At 38.2% G+C, this 24881-nt stretch overlaps 1 protein-coding gene across 1 annotated transcript in view; it reads left to right on the top strand.

Annotated features, from left to right (window-relative positions):
* The window catches only part of LOC123498080 (1-phosphatidylinositol 4,5-bisphosphate phosphodiesterase gamma-1-like), a 167755-nt gene that overhangs the window by 125422 nt on the left and 17452 nt on the right, over nt 1-24881 (top strand). The window contains 2 exon segments of the mRNA XM_045245179.1: nt 17433-17578; nt 17949-18066. Coding sequence (XP_045101114.1) covers nt 17433-17578; nt 17949-18066 — 264 coding nt within the window.

Genomic DNA, 24881 nt, shown 5'->3' on the forward strand with positions numbered 1-24881 from the left:
GCCTCTCGTGTCTCTGAATAATATCCAGCTTCACTTCGAGATTAAGACACTTCCTTGTTTTAGGAACGTTAGGCCACATTGCAGGGCGTTTTGGTGGTAAGTTGAACTAGGGAAGATGAGCTGCTGGTGATGCTGTTATGTCTTGACTGGGGAGTGAGTGGTGCGTGTGTTGTCCATGAGAGGCTTGATCTTGATCTTTATTCTACAGGTGTCTCAGGATTTCTCCTGAGGCAGGCTTTAGTACCAGCAACTCCTGGTGTATTCAAAAGCCTGTCAGCTTGCATGATACGGTGGGTCTTTCAAATTTAGAAAAAATTACCTAAATAAAACTTCGTTAAGGTGAGTTTGGTGTTCGTTAAACGAGCAGATGGTAGTAAAATGAAACCTTCATTGTAGCGAAATTTCGTTGCGTGAACCTTCGTTAAACAGGGGTTGCTTGTATATATATGTATATATATATATATATATATATATATATATATATATATATATATATATATATATATATATATATATATATACAGGCAACCCCCGTTTAACAATGGGGTTACGTTCCTAAAAACACTTCGTTAAGCGAAACTTCGTTAAGCGAACCGATTATAACAAGTTTAACCCCTGATTTGAACTTCCATTGAGAGTAAGCAAAGTGAGAGTGCATCATAGTACAGTGAAAGGTTTAATGGAATTAAAAATTATGAAGTTAAACATTTAGGTAGTTTAATTTAAGTCATTATAATGTTCACTAATGTATGTATGTATGTATGTAACTTTTTAATGTTGATGATCTTAACTTTATGAAGGGAGGAAGAGTGAAACGGGAAAGACACTAACCGGCAACCTGTGGAATGTAAACAAAGTGCGCATCATTGTACTGCATACAAAACTTATATACCACATTTCCACAAGGCTTTCCATTTTATCCATTGTAGAGTCATGAGTTCAGGTGGTTCTTTTAGCTTGCAAGAAAGATACAGTCTCACCAGCCTTCTAAATAGAGTCTGCTGACTTGAAAATAGAGACAGTATAATATGGAGTGAAGATGTTGGCCAGCACTGCTTTAGTTTTCTGGCCTCTCTCGTGTCTGTGAATAATATCTAGCTTCATTTGGAGAGTAAGAGACTTCCTGGTCTTTTTACGAACACTAGGCCAATTGCAGGGCATTTTGGTGGTAAGTTCAGCTAAGGAAGACAAGCTGCTGCTGACGCTGTTATGTTTTGACTGGGGAGTGAGTGTTGCGCGTGTTGTCCACGAGAGGCTTGATCTTGATCTTGATCTTTATTCTATAGGTGTCCCTTAGTACCAGCAGCTCCTGGTGTATTCAAAAGCCTGTCAGCTTGCGTGATATGGTGGGGCTTTCAAATTTGGAAAAATTTACCTGGATAAAATTTCGTTAAAGTGAGTTTGGTGTTCGTTAAACGAGCAGATGGTAGTAAAATGAAACCTTCGTTGTAGCGAAATTTCATTGTTTGAACCTTCGTTAAACGGGATTGCCTGTATATATATATATATATATATATATATATATATATATATATATATATATATATATATATATATATATATATATATATATATATATATATATATATATATATATATATATATATATATATATATATATATATATATATATATATATATATATATATATATATATATATATATATATATATATATATATATATATATATATATATATATATATAATTGCCCGCTTATCCAGATCGCCTCTATCCGGAATTCGTTACTATCCGGAGCTGCCCCCAAGCATATTCAAACCTACCGCGCGAGCGATCCCTCGATCCCACTAGGAAACAGCACTTAAGGCGGCGTCACAATAACTTTTTTTTCCATCATCTTCTACGATTTCCTTTTTTTTTTTTTTTTTTTTTTTTTTACTGTTCCGTCGATTCTTTCCGTCGTCTTGAGCCAGATGGAACACACTGTTTTCCTCTAGCATCAATTTTCAGCCAAATTAAGATCTATGGTTTCTAACCAAAACTTTTGTGATAAAATTTATTTCCTTGCTAATTGGAATGATGCTACAATCTCAACTTAACAGCATCTTCATAAGTAGATATAAATATATTTGTGTGTGTATATATATATATATATATATATATATATATATATATATATATATATATATATATATATATATATATATACACATACACAGTCATACCTTGCCGAACACGACAGTTACCTTCCTGAGCTCATCGTGTTCGGCGAAAAATAGGCTCTATGGGAAAATCGGGGTTACGTTCCCAGATCCTACCCGCAAAATTTTTTTTTACCAAAAAGGCTGAAAAAAAAACAATAAATGAAGTACCAAGCATACATTTTATTTAATTATAGTACTAGTACATTTAGTTTATTTGCTGATTGGAGAGGGCTTGAAATATGAAGTGATGGGCCTCTGACTGGTAGATGCTTCCATATGACGTAAGGTCTCTTTGTAGGGCAAAAGAAGCTCCTCAACACCCCTCTTGAACGTAATGCTTCTCTCCAGGATGGGATCTGTTTCAGTGAAAAGGGATGTTGCATCTTCCATGACTTTCAGCAAATTACAAAGAGTCTTGATGGCGAAGACAGGCTTGGTCTCTTCATCATCAGCACCTCCTCTTGCCTCTTCTTCCTCCAGCTGCAGCAACTCTTCAAAAAATTAAATGAAGAGAGCACAAGGGAGCCATGTCTGTACATAACAACAGCACAACAAGGAGAGAGCGAGTGGCAGGAGGCAGCGTGCTACTGCAAGCCCTGGGGCGAGTCCAAGATGCTTGGGAGGGTAGGTCAAGTGCATCCACCAGGACCAGCGTGAGATTCAAATGGAGACCAAATCGTGCAGTCGCGAGTCAAAGTCGTGCTCGGCGAAATATGGGATATTTTACCGATTCGTGTATATGCGAGTTTCATGTTCGGCGAGGTATGACTGTATATATACAGTCAACCCTCGGCTATCGCGACTTCGGCTATCGCGTTTAATTGCTATCACGCACCCATGAAAAGCTGCTAAAATTTCATTATCGCAACCTCAGATGCCTGCTATCGCGTGCCCCGCCATGACGTCATGGAATATCTAAGCACTCCTTAGCCAAAACTGCCTTCCCGCCAAGATCAATTCGGCTATCATGTTTTCGGCTATGGCGCGGCTATTTCGGCCCCAATTGGGCGCGATAGACGAGGGTTAAGTGTGTGTATATATATATATATATATATATATATATATATATATATATATATATATATATATATATATATATATTGTTCCAGCCTAGAAGCGAAAAGTGGTTCAGTTATTTGTTTACATTTCTCTGTGAGACGCTCCAAGGCAGAACTTCCAAGTATCAAATGGCCAAGATCAGCTGCTCTGTCATTTATGAGTTTATTTTTTGATGATTAAATAACCTTTCTGTCAGGGAGCCATTTTTAAGTGTCTTGTGTGATTCTGTCATAGCTTGACTCACGCCCTACACAGTACTTGACCAGGGGTCAAGTAGGGAGGTGTGTCATTTAGCTGTCTAATTTTTGCCTGACAGGTATAAGTTGATGAAAATTAGAATGAGAAACATCAAGAAGAGAAGACAAGTAGTAGAAACAAACAAACAAATGTATCATTGTGAGACAGCTGGTCTTTCAATTCTGGCCTAAGCTTCTCCCCTCCGTCATGCGTGTTATCACCTCCTCCAAGACCCATGCCTCACTGCCAGGTTTCTCCACCATCTCTCTATATCATAAGACTGTTATGATCTTTTCAAACACTTTTATTTTTTTTCTTACTGCCTTCATCATCTTTTTACATGACATAGCTCTCACAATAACACTATTACAAAAAATTATGTTGAGACAGAGGTAGAAAGCTGTACCAGACAAACAATAAATACTTCACTGTATCATTATCTCACTTCAACACACTAATAATGACTCAGATAGTGTCCAGTTCAGCAGTGAACAGCAGATTTCCATGACACTACTGATGGCACCTTCCCAACCCTCACATTTTCTAGAGAAGCAGGTATCTGATGTGTTATCATTCTATCATGCTCCAGGAAGTCTTTATTGCATATACAATCATTTAATGTGCTTTCATTCATTGTTTTCTTACCCATTTGGGTTATGTACATGTTTTTTTTCAATTTATAAGGGGTTGAGAGAGGAAATTCTGCGTATCCAGATATTACACATGTCCGCCAGGCCCTTGGCTGCTGTAATCCGGATACACGAGCGATTACTGTATATATGTGTATATATATATATATATATATATATATATATATATATATATATATATATATATATATATATATATATATATATATATAATGCAAGATAGTGATAGTGAATTACTAATGAAATACCGCAGTATTTCATTACTACAGTAAAAGTCCTTAAATCTGGAACCTTATAATCTGGAAATCCTTATAATCCGGAAAATTTGAAAGGCTGAAAAAAATAAGAAATAATAGTAATAAATATATAATAATAATAGCCGAAACCGAACATGTTGTCACCAACATTGAGTTTTAACACAAACTCGTAAGAGAATAATATTTGGAGGTATTATAAGTGGTGTTTTATGTTTCTGTAGGTGATGTATTTTACCTATTTGTGATTACAGGGCCTGAGTCGTAGCTCTCTATGTCCTGTCTCTTTGTCCACACTTGTCCAATTTTTCCTTCATTTGACTGACACTCGCCACACACACCACATCCACGCTCAGTTTGTTCCATGCATCAATGCTCCGATACGGGAAGCTATACTTCTTGATGTCGCTCGTGCAGGAGTCCTTCAATATTTTCTTTGGGTGTCCTCTTAGGTAATTACTTGATGCCATCGTGATCAGGTTCTCCCTATCCAATATGTCCACTCCATGTACTATTTTGAACATTGTTATCATATCCCCTCTGACTCTTCTTTCTTCCAACATGCTTAATTCCAGCCTATTTAACCTCTCCTCATATGGTACCTCCTTAAAGTCTGGTATCATTCTTGTTGCTAACCTCTGTACTCTTTCCAGTTTCTTGACATGTTTCTTCATGTATGGTGACCAAATTACTGTTGCATATTCCAACTGTGGCCTAATCAGGGTGGTCAATATTTTCTTTATCATGTTCCCGTCCAGGTAATTAAATGCCCATCCTATACTTTGGAGCATGCCGTACGTTTTTCCAAATATTCTATTAATGTGCTTTTCTGGAGACAGATTACTCTGTACAGTCACTCCCAAGTCTTTTTCTTCACTGACTTCAATTACAGTCTTCCCCCCCAGCTGGTAGTCTTTATATGGTCTATATTTACTTCTACCCATTCTCATTACACAGCTTTTGTTGGTATTGAATTCCATTTGCCACATCCTGCTCCATTCATATACAGGCAACCCCCGCTTAACGAAGGGGTTACGTTCCTAAAAAACACTTCGTTAAGCGAACTGATTATAACAAGTTTAACCCCTGACTTAACTTCCATTGAGAGTAAGCAAAGCGAGAGTGCATCATAGTACAGTGAAAGGTTTAATGAAAGTAAAAATTATGAAGTTTAACATTTAGGCAGTTAAATTTAATTTAAGTCATTATAATGTACACTAATGTATGTATGTACGTAACTTTATAATGTTGATCTTAAATTTATGAAGGGAGGGAGAGTGAAACGGGAAAGACACTAACCGGCAATCTGTGGAATGTAAACAAAGGACGCATCATTGTACCACACACAAAACTTATGTACCACATTTCCACAAGGCATTCCATTTTATCCATTGTAGAGTCACGAGTTCAGGTGGTTCTTTTAGCTTGCAAGGAAGATACGGTCTCACCAGCCTTCTTAATAAAGACACGGTCTCACCAGCCTTCTTAATAAAGATATTGTCTCACCAGCCTTCTTGATAAAGATACTGTCTCACCAGCCTTCTTAATAAAGATACTGTCTCACCAGCCTTCTTAATAGAGTCTGCTGACTTGAAAATAGTAGAGACAGTATATGGAGTCAAGATGGTAGCCAGCAATGCTATAGTTTTCTCGCCTCTCTCGTGTCTGTGAATAATATCCAGGTTCACTTCGAGAGTAAGAGACTTCCTGGTCTTCTTAGGAACGCTAGGCCACATTGTAGAGCATTTTGGTGGTAAGTTGAGCGAGTGAAGACGAGCTGCTGCTGACGCTGTCATGGGAGTGAGTGGTGCGTGTGTTGTCCACGAGAGGCTTGATCTTGATCTTGATCTTGATTCTACAGGTGTCCCAGGATTTCTCCTGAGGCAGGCCTTAGTATTTGTGGCTCCTGGTGTATTCAGAAGCTTGTCGGCTTGTGTGATACGGCGGGGCTTTCAAACTTGGAAAAAATTGCCTGGATAAAACTTCGTTAAAGTGAGTTTGGTGTTCGTTAAACGAGCAGATGGTAGTAAAATTAAACTTTCGTTGTGGCAAAATTTCGTTGTGTGAACCTTCGTTAAACGGGGGTTGCCTGTATTTTGTCCAAGTTTTTCTGCAGTATATTACAGTCATGCATATTCCTCACTCTCCTCATAATCTTTGCATCATCTGCAAACATATTCATGTAACTTCTCACTCCTCTGGCATATCATTTATATAGATCAGGAACATGATGGGACCAAGCACTGAACCTTGGGGAACTCCACTGGTTATCTTCCTCCACTCTGACTTCACTCCCTTCACTACCGTCCTCATTTCTCTACCTGTCAAATAATTTCTCATCCACTCTGTCAGATTTCCCCTTATTCCTCCGATACTACTTAACTTCCACATCAATCTGTTATGTGGTACTTTATCAAATGCTTTTTTTAAGTCTAGGTATACACAATCAACCCATTCATCCCTCTCTTGTAAAATATCGACCACTCTTGAGTAGAAACATAGCAAATTTGATACACATGATTTCCCTTTTCTAAAGCCAAACTGTTTCTCACTTAGTATTTCTTTGTTTTCCAGCAACTCACACCACTTGCTTTTGATCACTTCTTCACATATCTTACACATAATGCTGGTCAATGAAACAGGTCTATAATTCAATGGTTCCATGCGACATACACTTTTGTAGATTGATACTACATTTGCCCTTTTCCATTCTACTGGCACCTGACCCGTGTTGATAGATGTTCTTGTTAAATCTAAAATTGGATCTAGCAACTGCTCTTGACATTCTTTTAACATTCTTCTAGACACACCATCTGGTCCCATTGCCTTGTTAACATCTAATTGACTCAAAACTTTTGCAATATCACTCTTTGTTACTATAATTTCTTGCATCCATCTTGTCACAGGTAACATCCGTCAATTGAATTGTGTTTCTTCTGTATATACTTTGCAGAAATTCTCATTCAATTTTTCAACAATGACACTTGTATCTTCATATATATAATCTCCAACCTTTAATGTATCAACTGTTTCTTTTTTCTGTAATTTACCATTAATGAATTTATAAAACATTTTGGGATCACTTTCACAATTCTCCACTATTCTCTGTTCATATTTACTCCATTTGTGAATATCAAGTCCAGTCTCGACGGGGCATCACCCCTCCTTCCCCTTGTTGGATGCCTCACCCACTGTGTCATCAAATTTCCCACTGCATAATTTAATAGCTGCTCACCCCATTCTCCACCATTCCCCACTTCAAATTCTTCCCAATTGACATCTTTACAGTTGAAATCTCCAACTATAACCATTTTTGCTTTCTTTGCAGCTTCATTTTTCATTCTTTCCAATGTGCTTTCCACCATTTTTTTTTTTTTTTTTTTTTTTTTTTAAGTAGGGAAGAGGGCCAGCCAAGGGCAAAAAAAAGAAAGTTAGAAAAAAGCCCACTTGAGCGCTGGCTCTCCAAAAACTTCAAAAAGTGCCAAAACCATCAGCCAGAATTAGGGGAGCAAATGCCTCGATACCTCCCTCTTAAAAGAAGACAAGTTGTAGGAATTCGGAAATACAGATGCAGGGAGGGAGTTCCAGAGTTTACCATTGAAAGGGATGAATGATTGAGCGTACTGGTTAACTCTTGCATTAGAGAGTTGGACAGAATAGAGATGAGAGGAAGAAGACAGCCTTGTGCAGCGTGGCCACAGGAGGAGGGGAGGCATGCAGTTAGCAAGATCAGTAGAACAGTTACCATGAAAATAGCGATAAAATATAGAAAGGGATGCAACATTTCGGCGGTGAGAAAGAGACTGAAGACAGTTAGTCAGAGGAGGGGAGTTGATGAGACGAAGAGCTTTCGATTCCACCCTATCAAGCAAAGCTGTGTGACTGGAACCCCCCCAAACATGCGAAGAGTACTCCATACAGGGACGGATAAGGCCCTTATACAGAGTAAGCAGTTGGAGGGGCGAGAAAAACTGTCGGAGACGCCTCAGAACACCTAATTTCATAGAAGCTGTTTTAGCAAGAGATGAGATGTGAAGTTTCCAGTTAAGATTATAAGCAAAGGACAGACCGAGGATATTCATTGTGGAAGAGGGAGACAGTTGAGTGTCATTGAAAAAGAGGGGATAGTTGTCTGGAAGGTTGTGTCGAGTTGATAGATGGAGGAATTGAGTTTTTGAGGCATTGAAAACTACTAGATTTTCTCTGCCCCAATCAGAAATCTTAGAAAGATCGGAAGTCAGGCGTTCCGTGGCGTTCCCGCGTGATCTGTTGATTTCCTGAAGGGTTGGACGTCTCTGAAAGAACGTGGAAAGATGTAGGGTGGTATCATCAGCGTAGGAGTGGATAGGGCAAGAAGTTTGGTTAAGAAGGTCATTAATGAATAATAGAAAGAGAGTGGGTGACAGGACAGAACCCTGAGGAACACCACTATTAACCCCTTCCTTACCGCAGCCACTCCCCGATATAAACAAAGCGTTCCCCTCCTATATCGCAGCCCCCTGCCCGTGTGCGCACGTGCCTCACGGCCAGATCTACACATTATATTTCTTTCTAACTCAGTGTTATGTACTTTTTTCTAAACATATTTTTATCATTTTATTAATAAAAGAAAACGTAAACATAATCATAAATTGTACACTAATCATAAATTCAGCACCACACACTCTGCACCTTGTGAGGGTGGCCCTGAGAGTCATAACTAGGCTGCTCCCCCTCACTTGCCGAGAGGGTTTCAACACTGCTGTCACTATCACTCTCTCCTATTTCTTTTTCAGGATCATTGTCTGAATCATATTCATCTGGAGAGTCTTCCAGTATATCCTCACTATCTGTCTCATAATTATGATAATCCTCATCGCTGCTACACGAAGCAGACGCCATTATCTCTAACTAGAGGCAATAGATCAGTTTCACCATGGCCGATACTAGAGAACTGATGTTCTTGGGGGGACTGTGGGAATAATATATGTCAAAGAATAGTGATTGGCTTTATAGTTTATGCATGAAAAATTAACTCCGATATTGATTGGCGTTTTGTTACACTGGGGTGGCTAAAAATAACGCCTCCAGTGTTTGTTTGTTTATAGTGAACCACGTAGAGCATGAAAAAGGCAAAATCCGCTCTCAGGCCACGGTTATACACGGAAATGTATTGGTGTGGTACGCACGTACCACGGCGGCATCTTGCGGTACCACGAGGTCGCTTTTGCTGTGTACGCACGCACACAAAACAGTCTTGCGGTAAGGAAGGGGTTAATAGGTTTAGGAGAAGAACAGTAGCCGTCTACCACAGCAACAATAGAGCGGTCGGAAAGGAAACTTGAGATAAAGTTGCAGAGAGAAGGATAGAAGCCATAGGAGGGCAGTTTTGAAATCAAAGCTTTATGCCAGACTCTATCAAAAGCTTTTGATATGTCTAACGCAACAGCAAAAGTTTCACCGAAATCTCTAAAAGAGGATGACCAAGACTCAGTAAGGAAAGCCAGAAGATCACCAGTAGAGCGACCTTGACGGAAGCCATACTGGCGATCAGACAGAAGATTGTGAAGTGACAGATGTTTGAGAATCTTCCTATTCAGGATAGTCAAAAACTTTACACAAGCAAGAGATTAAAGCTATAGGACGGTAGTTTGAGGGGTTAGAATGGTCACCCTTTTTAGGAACAGGCTGAATGTAGGCGAACTTCCAGCAGGAAGGAAAGGTACAAGTCGATAGACAAAGTTGGAAGAGTTTGGCCAGGCAAGGTGCAAGCACAGAAGCACAGTTTTTGAGAACAATAGGAGGGACCCCATCATTTGACCATGCACTTGTTTTTGGTGGTACATACACAGTTACAATATTGATATCTTGCCTTCCATCAGTCACCACCATACCCACCACTTCCTCCTCGTCTCCTCCAAGGCACACATTTTGCACTATTAAGTTTTTTCTTGTTAACACAATTATTCCACCTCCACTTTTATTCACTCTATCTTTTCTCCACATTCTTTAATTTCCCCCTCCAAACCAATCTATTTGTATATTCGGTCTCAATTTAGTCTCTACTATACACATAATATCTGGTTTATCCCTTATCAGATGGTCCATACACTCTAATCTTTTTGATAGGAAGCCGTCTTTGTTAGTATATGATACTCTTATGTCTTTCTTCCTTATCTGCTCCTTTGTCTGGTCTTTTACTCCCTCTCTTTTGTCCACCACTTCCACACTTTGTCATTTCTTATTTTCCAAAAAAGCTTCTTCTTTTCTTCTTCTGTTCTTGCCTCATTAGACCTCTCTCTCACCTCTGTCACCATTTCTCTCATCTTAGCCCTTTCCTCCTGAGACATATTTCTTCTTACATAAATCATGTTTGTTTCTTAAGAATTTTTCAGCTTCCATGCATTTCTCAATACATGCTCAGCAGCTACTTGGGATTTTAATGTTATCTTCATGGCTCTAGACTTTCCTTCTTCATACTTTCCCAATCTCATATATTCCTCAACTTCTCTAAATGCATTTTCTTCCGAGATCTTATTCAGCATGGTCTTAATCTTCTCTTCCTCCTTAATTTTTCTCTCCTGCCATTTTCTTATATTATGTTCCTTTAATCCACTCACTACCACACACTTTTTCTTTTCTGCAATGTTTCTCACCATTGTCTCCTCTTGCTGTAAAACTTTAACAATCTCCCGTTGGGCCAACTCACTCTTTTCTTTTTCTTGTGGTTTAATTATTTCTCTAAAACTGTTATGCGCTTCTTTGTTTTTTCTCACCTCCTCCAGCCTAGTGTCTCTTTGTTTACTTTTCTCCTCTCCTTCATGTGTGTGTGTGTGTGTGTGTGTGTTGTGGAGTCTCATTATCTGCGAGGGTGGTCCAGCTGGTGTACGCTCGACACCGGTGACGTGATTGGCTGGTGTATGATGTTGGAGTCCTTCCATTTTTTTTGTTTCCCTTTATCAGACATCAGTAAATGTTTTATGTTATGAAATGTGTTTTGTATTATACTTAAAATTATTTTATAAAGGGTGACATAAGTATTGTGGACTGTACAAATATACATATCATTCAAACTTCTCACTATATGTGGATGGTGGAATAGCCTACCTAAAATAGTGAAATCACCTACACAAATACAAGTTGACAAGTAGAAAAAGAGCAATCATCACATATGGGCTGCCATAATGACTAGAAAGGCCCATGCCACTCCCTCCATAGTCTGGCAAATCTTCAAGTAAAAAAAAAAAAAGCCTACGTAAATCTTTAAACAAACCTTGACCCCAAGAAAGGATGGTTTTGTAATGCATAAAGTGAAATCTTACATGGAATAACATGTGGTGTGGTGAGGAAGTACACAGTGGACTGGTGGTAGTAGCAATCCCTGTAAGATGTTATGACAGTACTACAAAGAGATATAGCAAGTTGGGATAAGTTTAGTGGGGTTTACATAGTACCCTCAAGATTTTAATCTTACTTTCAGCCTTACTATCTTACAATCTGGAAAATCCTAGAATCTGGAATGCCTGAACCTCCATGACTTCCGGATTTCAGGACTTTTACTGTAATTCATTATCACTCAGTGCGACAGAGTCGAGGTTATCCTCATAGCATGAGTGTATATGAATGCTAAGATATGATATCCATCATAGCAGGCAATAGAGGAGTGGAAACATGAATATCGTAGTGAAAGCGACACGCAAGCTAAAAGGATCACAAGAAGAAGAAGCGGCCAAGTTGCCGCGAGTCTCTGCCACATCTGTGGTCAATCTCATCTCTGCTTTATTTTTTGTTATTCCATGTAAGATTTCACTTTATGCATTACAAAACCATCCTTCCTTGGGGTCAAGGTTTGTGAAAAGCTAATAGAAATGTTGTTTTGTGAACATAATGCATATATAAGACAGTAACACCACCTCTCGAGGTGGTGTTCCCAGCAACCTCGTTACCGTCTCTCCAAGTGTTCATGGAAGCCACTTCGTGGCAGGATGTTGCTCTGACGTTGTTAAAGAATCTTGGAACCAGCTCCCGCTCTTTTTATGCCTCATGTACAGTCTGCCAGCACTGAGTACAGACGGAATCTCTTCACTCTGCCTATAATTCACCAAGATGGCCCCAAAATGTCCTTCATCTTCTGCATGTGGGGTTATTTTTGATAAGTGGATTTTTGATAAAGTGGTAAAGCTCAGAGGAAGATGGTGACTGACTGGGGTGTGAGGGGTGAAGGTAGTGACGCAGTGAGTGTTTTGTTTATGTATTCTTTGTTTTGTTGTTTTCTCATTATTTTTTGCTTTCTCTTATTATTTCTTGCTTTTCCCTTTACTTTAAATATACTTCTGGTACAGGCAACCCTCGCTTAATGAATGTTCACAAAGTGAAATTTCGCTACAACGAAGGTTTCATTTTACTACCATCTGCTCGTTTAACGAACACTAAACTCACTTTAACAAAGTTTTATCCAGGTAATTTTTTCCAAGTTTGAAAGCCCCGCCGTATCATGCAAGCCGACAGGCTTTTCAATACACCAGCACCTCTCGTGGACAACTCGCGCACCACTCACTCCCCCTGCTCAAAACAATAACACCGTCAGCAGGAGCTCGTCTTCCCTCGCTCAACTTACCACCTAAACGCCCTGCAGTGTCGCCTAGCATTGTTAAGAAGACTAGGAAGTCTCTTACTCTCGAAGTGAAGCTGGATATTATTCACAGACACGAGAGGCAAGGAAACTAATAGTATTGCTTGCCACCATCTTGACTCCATCTACTGTCTCTACTATTTTCAAGTCAGCAGACTCTATTAAGAAGGCTGGTGAGACCGTATGTTCCTTGCAAGCTAAAATGAACCACCTGAACTCATGACTTTACAGTGGATAAAATGGAAAGCCTTGTGGAAATGTGGTACATAAGTTTTGTATGTGATACAATGATGTGCCCTTTGTTTACATTCCACAGGTTGCCGGTTAGTGTCTTTCCCATTTCACTCTCCCTCCCTTCATAAACTTAATATCATCAACATTATAAAGTTATGTACATACATACATTAGTATACATTATAATGACATAAATTAAACTGCCTAAATGTTTTTCATAATTTTTACTTTCATTAAACCTTTCACTGTACTATGATGCACTATCGCATTGCTTACTCTCAATGGAAGTTCAAGACGGGTTAAACTTGTTATAATCGGTTTGCTTAACGAAGTGTTTTTTAGGAACGTAACCCCTTCGTTAAGCGGGGTTTGCTTCTATGTATATGTATATACAGTAAAAGCTCAATTAGTTGGACCTTATGGGAGGAAAACCAGTCCGAGTAAGGTACTATTTGTCCGACTATGTGCAATAATGACCCTTTTTTTTTAAACATTACTTCACTGTCATTCATTTTACACCCTCTACTGCAATTAGTTGCAGTAGAGGGTATACTTAACCTTTTTGCAGCATTCTTAATCTCAATCCCTAGAACAGCAACCCCAACGCCCACCTGTTGCCGATGCCACTTCATTACAGCTTCCTCAAGTTTTCCCGATATCCCATACTGCACTCGTTTTCTTTATAACCCTGCTTTCTTATACTGGGTGCTTTCCCTATTATCATCACTTTCTGAGACAAATTATAGTAGAGATTGCAGGAGCCAGCGAGTGGATGACTGGATGTAAACAAACCAAAGTCCGAACTCGAGAGCAAGTTGTGGCATCTTTTTACGGTTCCCCCCATAAAAAAAATTATTTTTGCTGTTTTACGTTTCCTTTAGTTTGTTTTATGGTTTTTTAATGTGTTTTAAGTGAAAACAAGATGTTGTACTTAAGATTTATGTATAAATTCCTCCTATATTTTATGAATTTTAGATATAAAAAAATGTTTTTTGGCCAAATTTGTCCGAGTATGTACGAAATCCGAGTATTTGGGATCCGACTCAGTGAGATATTAACTGTGTATATATATATATATATATATATATATATATATATATATATATATATATATATATATATATATATATATATATATATACACACACACATACAGGCAACCCCCGCTTAACAAAGGAGTTACGTCCCTAAAAAACACTTTGTTAAGCGAAACTCCGTTAAACGAACCGATTATAACAAGTTTAATCCCTGACTTGAACTTCCATTGAGAGTAAGCAAAGCGAGAGTGCATCATAATACAGTGATAGTTTTAATGAAAGTAAAAATTATGAAGTTGATGATCTTAAATTTATGAAGGGAGGGAGAGTGAAACGGTAAAGACTCTAACCGTCAACCTGTGGAATGTAAACAAAGGGCACATCATTGTACTGCATACAAAACTTATGTACCACATTTCCTCAAGGCTTTCCATTTTATCAATTGTAGAGTCACGAGTTCAGGTGGTTCTTTTAGCTTGCAAGGAAAATACAGTTTCATCAGCCTTCTTAATAGAGTCTGCTGACTTGAAAATAGTAGAGACAGTAGATGAAGTCAAGATGGTGGCTAGCAATGCTATAGTTTTCTCTCCTCTCTCATGTCTGTGAATAATATCCAGTTTCACTTCGAGAGTAAGAGACTTACTGGTCTTCTTAGGAACGCTAGGCTACATTGCAGGGCGTTTCGCTGGTAAGTTGAACGAGTGAAGACGAGCTGCTGCTGCTGACGCTGTTATGGGAGTGAGTGACGCGTGTGTTGTCCATGAGAGGCTTGAACGTGATCTTGATCTTGATTCTACAGGGATCCCAGGATTTCTCCTGAGGCAGGCCTTAGTATTGGCGGCTCCTGGTGTATTAAAAAGCTTGTCGGCTTGCGTGTTACAGTGGGCTTTCAAACTAGGAAAAAATTACCTGGATAAAACTTTGTTAAAGCGAGTTTGGTGTTCGTTAAACGAGCAGATGGTAGTAAAATGAAACCTTCGTTGTAGCGAAATTTCATTGTGTGAACCTTCGTTAAACGGGTTGCCTGTATATATATATATATATATATATATATATATATATATATATATATATATATAGAGGCAACCCCCGCTTAACGAAGGGGTTACGTTCCTAAAATACACTTCTTTAAGCGAACCGATTATAACAAGTTTAACACCTGATTTGAACTTCCATTGAGAGTAAGCAAAGCGAGAGTACATCATACTACAGTAAAAAGTTTAATGAAAGTAAAATTATGAAGTTAAACATTTAGGTAGTTTAATTTAAGTCATTATAATGTACACTAATGTATGTATGTACGTAACTTTATAATGTTGATGATCTTAACTTTATGAAGGGAGGGAGAGTGAAACGGGAAATACACTAACCGGCAACCTGTGGAATGTAAACAAAGTGCGCATCATGGTACCGCATACAAAACCTATGTACCACATTTCCACAAGGCTTTCCATTTTATCCATTGTAGAGTCACGAGTTCAGGTGATTCTTTTAGCTTTCAAGGAAGATGCGGTCTCACTAGCCTTCTTAATAGAGTCTGCTGACTTGAAAATAGTAGACAGTAGATGGAGTCAAGATGGTGGCAAGCAATGTTATTAGTTTTCTGGCCTCTCTCTTGTCTGTGAATAATACCCAGCTTCACTTCGAGAGTAAGACACTTCCTAGTCTTCTTAGGAACGTTAGGCCACATTGCAGGGCATTTTGGTGTTAAGTTGAACTAGGGAAGATGAGCTGCTGGTGACGCTGTTATGTTTTGACTGGGAAGTGAGTGGTGCGCGTGATCTTGATCTTGATCGTGATTGTACAGGTGATGCAGAATTTCTTCTGAGTCAGGCCTTTGTATCGGCAGCGCCTGTGTTGTCCACAAGAGGCTTGATCTTGATCTTTATTCTACAGGTGTCTCAGGACTTCTCCTGAGGCAGGCCTTATTACCAGCAGCTCCTGGTGTATTCAAAAGCCTGTCAGCTTGCATGATACGGTGGGGCTTTCAAATTTGGAAAAAAATTACCTGGATAAAACTTCGTTAAAGCTAGTTTGGTGTTCGTTAAACGAGCAGATGGTAGTAAAACGAAACCTTCGTTGTAGCGAAATTTTGTTGTGTGAACCTTCGTTAAACGGGGGTTGCCTGTGTGTGTATATATATATATATATATATATATATATATATATATATATATATATATATATATATATATATATATATATATACAGTCGACCCTCAGCTGTCGTGATTTCAGCTATCGCATTTTATTGCTATCACGCACCCACGAAAAGCTGCTAAAATTTCATTATCGCGATCTCAGACGCCTGCTATCGCGCACCCAGCCATGACGTACCAGGAACAGATAACATGACAAGGTTACTATTAATTATGTCATCCCAAGTTGATATGGTGACGCTGAAGTCTGGACCATCTTTCTCTACCCCCAAGCACCTCCTCATGAGCACAGAACATAACACTATTCATCCACCTTCATTTCAGGAGCAAACATGATGGATAATTCAGTACAACTGTCAAATTGCAATTTAGCCTGTGGTTCTAAATTCTGTCTTTGCTTTTTATCACAAACTGAGAGAAGGAACAGACCACCAATGATGTGATTTCAAAATAATTTACTTATGGAGTCTTCAGCATCATCTTTTGAGTAGAGATGGTTCACCTGCTCTAAACATCATGCTCTAAATATGAATGTCAGGTGCCATGCAGATTGTGAAAAAAAGGTAATAATTATTGATGATGGTGCTGGTGGTGGTGGTGATGATGATGTTATAATAATAATAGCGATAATAATAATAATATTATTATTATTATTATTATTATTATTATTATTATTATTATTATTATTATTACTCTTATTATTATCATTATTACTGTTATAACCCTGACATGTTTTAATTTTTTACCAATGGATTATACAGTTATTAAAAAAAAGGTAAAAATGAGGGATATTAGGAGTAAAATTTGTGGTTGCGGCACCAATAACAAAATTCACCATTAGTTGTTCAATTCGGCTATCGCGTTTTCGGCTATGGCTTGGCTATTTCGGCCCCAATTGGGCGCGATAGCCGAGGTTTACATGTGTGTGTGTGTGTATATATATATATATATATATATATATATATATATATATATATATATATATATATATATATATATATGATTTAACTGGTGCTTGTTTCTTGCAGATAAACATATGCAAGTGAATGAAGGAATGTTCTTGCAGAATGGGAAGTGTGGCTATGTGCTGAAACCCAAATATCACATGGATCCCGAATATGATCCATCTCGGCCTAACCACTTTAGCGATTTCTCCGTTGTTCTAGAACTAAAAGTAAGTCTCCATAGATAAAACCATTTAGCAGTTTGAGTAGTAAAGCTCATACCTTAACTCACTTAGAATGTTTTACTCTTACATAGTGGATGGTAATTGAAAGTAAGATCCATAGCACTTTATTTTGAATTGTTATTGTAGTAGCATTTCATTTTTTATCTCTTCCAGCATATGCTGCTTTAGAAGGTAGATTTATCATGAGTAAAAATTTGTGAACATCTGAATACTTCCAATAGTTTTTCTAGTTTGAATAATATGTTTGTCTGTTACTTCTTTATAGCTCTCTACATTATAATAACGTGTAAGAAAAGGTGGTAATCTTATCATACCCCACCCTCACTTGTAGCCTCTGATTCCCTTGTATTGCTAGATCTTTGGTGCACGGCACCTCAGCAAATCTGGGCGAGGCTGCATTTCCCCATTGGTGGAGGTGGAGATTATTGGCTTTGAAGAAGACTCCAATGGGAAGTGCACCACCAAAACAGTCCGTAAGTTTTAGCCAGCATGAAACATTTTTGTGCTGAACCTTTGAATGATGAGACTGAAAGATGTAATCTTAGTTTATTTATCTGTTCCTAACAAACATATCACCCACAGAATGGGATAGTTAAGACAGGACACACACACACACACACACACACACACAATAAAAATAGACATAGATAAAAGGTATAATATATGGAGGAGAGACAGAGTGGGTAAAGGAGGAGGAGGAGTCATGATGATGTTAAGGAAGGAGATAGTGGTAAATCAAGTGGAGTTTGGGGAAGGAAAATCAGAAATACTGTATGTTAAGATGCATATTAACAAAAAGGAGTTAACAATCATTGGAACATATGTGCCACCAAAGACAAACTCATGGACTAACCAAGAATATAGAGACATGATAGATGACACAATAAGGAGTCTTACAAGAATCATTAAGGAAAGGAGAAAAGTGATATTGATAGGAGATTTCAACTGTAAGGAGGTAGACTGGGAAAATTATGAAAGTGGTATGGGGGAAGATGCCTGGGGAGATAGATTCCTGAACCTAATGATAGATAATTTGATGGTCCAAAGAGTAAAGGAAAACACAAGATTCAGAGGAAACGATGAGCCGGCAAGATTAGACCTAGTTTTTACAAGGGATATACCAATTAACGATGATATAAGATACAAGTGCCCATTGGGAAAGAGTGACCATGTAATATTAGAGATGGATATAGAAGAAGGAAAGGAAGATAGAGATGAATCATACAAAGGAGACCGATTAAATTACAGAAAGGCTGATATTGAGAATCTCAAGAACTATTTTAAAAACGTAAACTGGGAGGAGATGGAAAACTCATTAACGGTTCAAGAGAAATATAACTTATTTTTGGAAATATACAAAACTGGGGTCAGGGAATATGTTTGGAAATATAGACCTAAAGAAGAAGGAAAGAAAGATTGGTTTAATGCAAGATGTGCTAGGGCAAAGGAGAAACGAGATGGAGCATGGAAAAGATGGAGAAGAAACAGAAATCCAGAAAATAAGGAAAACTTCAAAGCAGCAAGAAATGAATATGCTAAGGTGAGAAAGGAAGAAGAAAAGAACTATGAAAAGGACATTGTCGAAAAATGTAAGGAACAACCAAAATTGTTCTACAGATTCATAAATGGAAAAATAAGACAAAAAGAAACAATAGAAAGGTTAAAAGGAGAAAACGGAATGGTGGAAGACCCAAAAAGTATGGCAGAACTGTTAAATAGTAAATTTCATGAGGTCTTTACTAAGGAATCCAAATTTGAAAGACCACAGGGTAATAGAGAGACTGTCTATATGAAAGAGATTAAAGTAACCAAGCTTGAAATAAAAAAGTTGATGACGGAATTGGATGAGGAAAAGGCAATGGGACCGGATGAAGTCTCAGGCAGAATACTGAAAGAATGTAGGGAAGAACTAGCAAGTCATCATAAAATGCTCAATAGAAAATGGAACAGTGCCAGTGGAGTGGAAAAGAGCTGAGGTGGTTCCCATATATAAGAGCGGAAGGAAGGAAGAACCTTTAAATTACAGACCGGTATCACTAACTAGTGTAATATGCAAGATGTGTGAAAAAGTAATAAAGAAGCAATGGATCGGGTTTCTTGAAGACAACAAAATATTATCAAATAGCCAATTTGGTTTTAGAAAAGGTCGGTCATGTGTGACAAATTTATTGAGTTTCTACTCTAGAATAGTTGATAAAGTACAAGAGAGAGAGGATGGGTTGACTGTATTTATTTAGATCTAAAAAAGGCTTTTGATAAAGTGCCACATGAAAGATTACTATGGAAGTTAGAGGAGAAGGGTGGCTTAAAAGGAAGCACATTGAGATGGATGAAGAATTACTTAATGGGAGAGAAATAAGGACGATAGTTAAAGATATGAAGTCCAAGTGGAGAACAGTAGACAGCGGAGTGCCACAGGGGTCAGTATTGGCACCAATACTTTTTCTCGTATATATAAATGACATGCCAGAGGGAGTGAACAGCTACATAAATCTGTTTGCGGACGATGCGAAACTGTGCAGAGTCATTAAACAAAAAGAGGATTGTGAAATACTACAGGAAGACTTAAACAAGATCTGGAAATGGAGCAAAAAATGGGAGATGGAATTCAATGTGGACAAAAGCCATGTCATGGAAATGGGAAAAAGTGAAAGACGACCAGTGGGAATCTATAAGATGGGAGATGGAGTAGAACTAGAAAAAGTAAAAAAGGAAAAGGACTTGGGAGTGACAATGGAAGAAAATAATCAACCGGTTAGCCATATTGATAGAATTTTCAGAGAGACGATAATTTGCTAAGGAATATTGGAGTAGCATTTCACTATATGGACAAGGAAATGATGAAGAAATTGATAAGTACTAAAATAAGACCTAGATTGGAATATGCAGGAGTTGTGTGGACTCCCCATAAAAAGAAACACATAAGAAAATTAGAGACTACAAAAAATGGCTACAAGAATGGTTCCAGAATTTAAAGGGATGGCATATGAGGAGAGACTAAAGGCAATGGATCTACCAACCTTGGAGCAGAGAGAGAGAGGGATCTGATACAAGTTTATAAATTGATTAACGGAATGGATGAAGTGGATAATGAGAAACTGATCCTGAGAGAAGAATATGACTTTAGAAGCACAAGATCGCATAGTAAGAAACTAAGGAAGGGACGATGTCTGAGAGATGTTAAAAAATTTAGTTTCCCGCAAAGATGTGTTGAGACTTGGAACAGAGAAGAGAGAGAGGGGATCTGATACAAGTTTATAAATTGATTAACGGAATGGATGAAGTGGATAATGAGAAACTGATCCTGAGAGAAGAATATGACTTTAGAAGCACAAGATCGCATAGTAAGAAACTAAGGAAGGGACGATGTCTGAGAGATGTTAAAAATTTAGTTTCCCAAAGATGTGTTGAGACTTGGAACAGTTTGAGTGAGGAAGTGGTATCAGCAAAGAGTGTACATAGTTTTAAAGAAAAATTGGATAAGTGTAGATATGGAGACGGGACCACACGAGCATAAAGCCCAGGCCCTGTAAAACTACAACTAGGTAAATACACACACACACACACACACACACACACACACACACACACACACACACACACACACACACACACACACCCGTCGCTGAGAGAGGACGGCTCATCTCCGGCTGCAGACAGGAAGAAGTGAAAATACCTATGGTGTTACAGGGCTTGGGTACCTCTAAATTAGTGTCCTGTTGATGTCCTACTGTCGCATAGTGTTGAAATTGAGGCATGTGGAGAGTGGTCCCTGAGATGAGAGTGTGGGCGGTGATTGTTTTGGCCGTAATCAGCTGACGTTAACAAACATGGCGGCTACCCCTAGACAACCGAAGGATTTTGAAGGTTTTGTAACTACTTCAAGAGGACTGGAGAAATTAGATATGGATGCAAGAATCCAGGCACTGGAAAGTAAGTTCCTAAACATTTTGTCCATAGAAGAAAAACTGGATAGAGTTATAGCCGAGAATGATTCGTTCAAAAAAGAGATCTATTTGTTAACGATAGCAAATAAAGAGCTATTGAAGGAAAAAGTAGAGATGGAGAAAGAAAACCAACAACTAAGGAAACAATGTGAAGAGATGAAGGCTAAACTCCTAGAAATGGAGATGAAAATATCCGAAGGGGACTTGAGGAAGGAGGAATGCCTTAATCTAATTGATGCTAGGATGAAAGAAGTGAACCATGAACATCAGGAGGTACAAAGGTCCTTTAGGAGATAGTGAAAAAGCAGGAAGAGGAAAATAAAAGTGATTACGCAGAGTGAAATGGTATAGGCACTTAAGGAAAATGAGTATGTGGTGAGAGATATTGCTGAAAAGAAAAATGTGTGATCATAACAGGATTGAGGGAGGAAACTAACAGAAACTGGCAGGATAGGAGGGATAAGGAAAATGACAGGATTAAGTCTTTACTGAATAAGATCTCTGTGGAGGAAGAGGACCTATATGCTGAGGTAGAAGAAAGTGTGAGATTGGGAGCTTGTGAGGAAGGCAAGAATAGACCATTAAAGTTGAAATTAAAGTCTCAGGTGGCAGCTGAGGCCTTGTTGAGGAGGGCTTTGAAACTTAAGGACTCTGAGGAAACCAAAACAATTTACATAAGAAGAAATATGTCACAGGATGAGCTAATGAAAATGAAAGAGCTTGTAACTGAAGTGAAAGAGAGGAATGAACAGAGGAGGAAAAGACCAAGTTTTTTTGGAGGATGAGAAACGGGAGGCTAAAGAAGTGGTGGATAAAACAGACGGAATAGAGCATTACATGGAAGAATGAGACTAGGAATGGAATAAAAGTGTCTTACACGAACATAGATGGATTTCTGTCTAAGAGGCTAGAATGTATGGATTACTTAAGAAATAATGAACCGGATATAATGTGTGTGGTGGAAACAAAGCTAAGGCCGAAATAAAGCTAGACTGGTTTGTTGTAAAACACTACAAAGTATGGAGAAATGATAGAAAAAATAAAGGAGGTCGTGGTATAATGGTTCTTACTAAGGAAGATCTGATAGTGAAGGAGGTGAACTATAGTAAGAGAAATGAGGAAGTGATAAATATGCTTATAACAGATGGCAAGAGGGACATTAATATTATAACAGTATACATACCACCCAGAACCAGTGCTTGGGAATATGAACAGTACCAAATGGTGATGAGAAATACTCTAGACAGAATGAAGCAAGAACTCATCAGAAAGGATAGAGTGATGATAGTTGGAGACTTTAATTGTAAAGAAATAGTGTGGGAAGACTACGAAGTGGTGAACGGTGGTGAGTGGGCAGAGAATTGTTAAAGGTAGCAACAAATAACTTGATGACACAGTGGGTGAGATCACCAACAAGGTGCAGGGGACAAGATGTTGCAGCAAGGTTGGATTTGGTATTTACCAGGGCATCTCTAAAAGAGGAAATTGAACATAAATGTCCCTTGGGAGAAGTGATCATGATGTCCTAAGCTTTGAGCTGGATACAGAATTAAGCACGAATAAGATTGTGGAACAGGAGGAAAAATTAAATTATATTAGGGCAAATTATAACCATATAAGGGAGTTCTTTAATGAAATTGACTGGTCCGTGGTATACCAGGAAAGGGATATGCAATTGAAATACGATAAATTTATGGATTTGTATAACTCTGCTGTGAAAAAGTTTGTGCCATATTACAGAAAGAGGACTTTAAATAATAAACAGTGGTTTAATAGAAATTGTGAAGAAGCAAAAAAGAACAAAGAAAAGGCATGGAAGAAACTTAAGAAAAACAGTGATGTATTATCAAGAGAAGTTTACAAAACAGCAAGGAATAGATATGTTGAAGTAAGGAGAACAGCACAGAAGGAATATGAACAGAGGGTGGTGGAAAACTGTGATAGTGACCCAAAAATGTTTTACAAATTCATAAATGGAAAACTAAATATAAGGAGGCAATAGAAAAGGTAAAAATGGGAAGAAGTATATGAGGATGCTGGAGATATAGCTGAAATTTTGAACGACAACTTTTGCAAAGTGTTTACAAAGGAGGAGCATTTTATGGGAGGAAGGCCTACAGAAATAAAGCAAATGCAGGACATCATGGTTACTAAGGAAGATTTAAGGAAAATTATAAGCAATCTGGATATTAATAAATCAATGGGGCCTGATGGCATATCTGGGAGGTTGCTAAATGAATGTAAGGATCAATTGTTGAACCCCGTATTTGATATTGTGGAAACCTCCATACAAACAGGATTAGTCCTGAAAGAATGGAAAAGAGCTGACACTATGCCTATATATAAGAATGGTAGTAGGATGGAACCGCTAAATTATAGACCAGTATCGTTAACTAGTATATTGTGCAAGGTATGTGAAGAAGTAATTAAAGCTAAGTGGAGTGAGTATCTAGAAAGTGAAAACATTCTGAGTGAAAGACAGTTTGGTTTCAGAAAAGGAAGATCGTGCATATCCAATTTATTATGTTTTTATTCAAGAGTGACTGACATACTACAACATAGAGAGGAATGGGTGGATGCTATCTACCTGGACTTGAGAAAGGCCTTTGATAAAGTACCACACAATAGACTGATGTGGAAACTAAAGAAGATTGGAGGAGTAAATAATAAACTAGCAAAATGGATAGAAAATTACTTAGTGGGAAGAGAAATGAGAACAGTGGTGAGAGGAAGGAAGTTCGAGTGGAAGAAGGTAACCAGTGGATTTCCAGAAGGGTCAGTGCTTGGTCCCATCATGTTTTTGATTTATGTTAATGATATGCCAGTAGGAATTGACAGTTACATGAACATGTTTGCGGATGATACTAAAATTATGAGGAGAGTAAAGAATGTGGAAGATTGTAACAAGTTACAGGAAGATCTTGATAAAATATATGAGTGGAGTAAGGAGTGGCAGATGGAATTTAATATAGACAAGACCCATGTTATGAAAATGGGAAGAAGTAGATTCAGACCAAACTGGGATTACAGGCTGGGTGATGAGAAAATTAAAGAGACCAATGAGGAGAAAGACTTAGGAGTAACCGTGCAAAACACTTTGTCACCGGAGAAACACATTAACAAGATTTTTTGGAAAACATATAACATGCTTCAAAATATTGGCCTTGCATTCCACTACCTAGATGAAGGAATGATGAGGAAGATATTATGTACCTTAATAAGACCCCAGTTAGAATATGCAGCTTGTGTCTGGTCATCGCATATGAAGAAAAATGTGAAGAAGGTAGAAAGGGTACAAAGGCTGGCAACAAGGATGGTACCAGGACTCAGGGAGTTAGACT

The sequence above is a fragment of the Portunus trituberculatus genome, chromosome 47 (assembly GCF_017591435.1).
Source record: "Portunus trituberculatus isolate SZX2019 chromosome 47, ASM1759143v1, whole genome shotgun sequence".
Classification (NCBI taxonomy): domain Eukaryota; kingdom Metazoa; phylum Arthropoda; class Malacostraca; order Decapoda; family Portunidae; genus Portunus; species Portunus trituberculatus.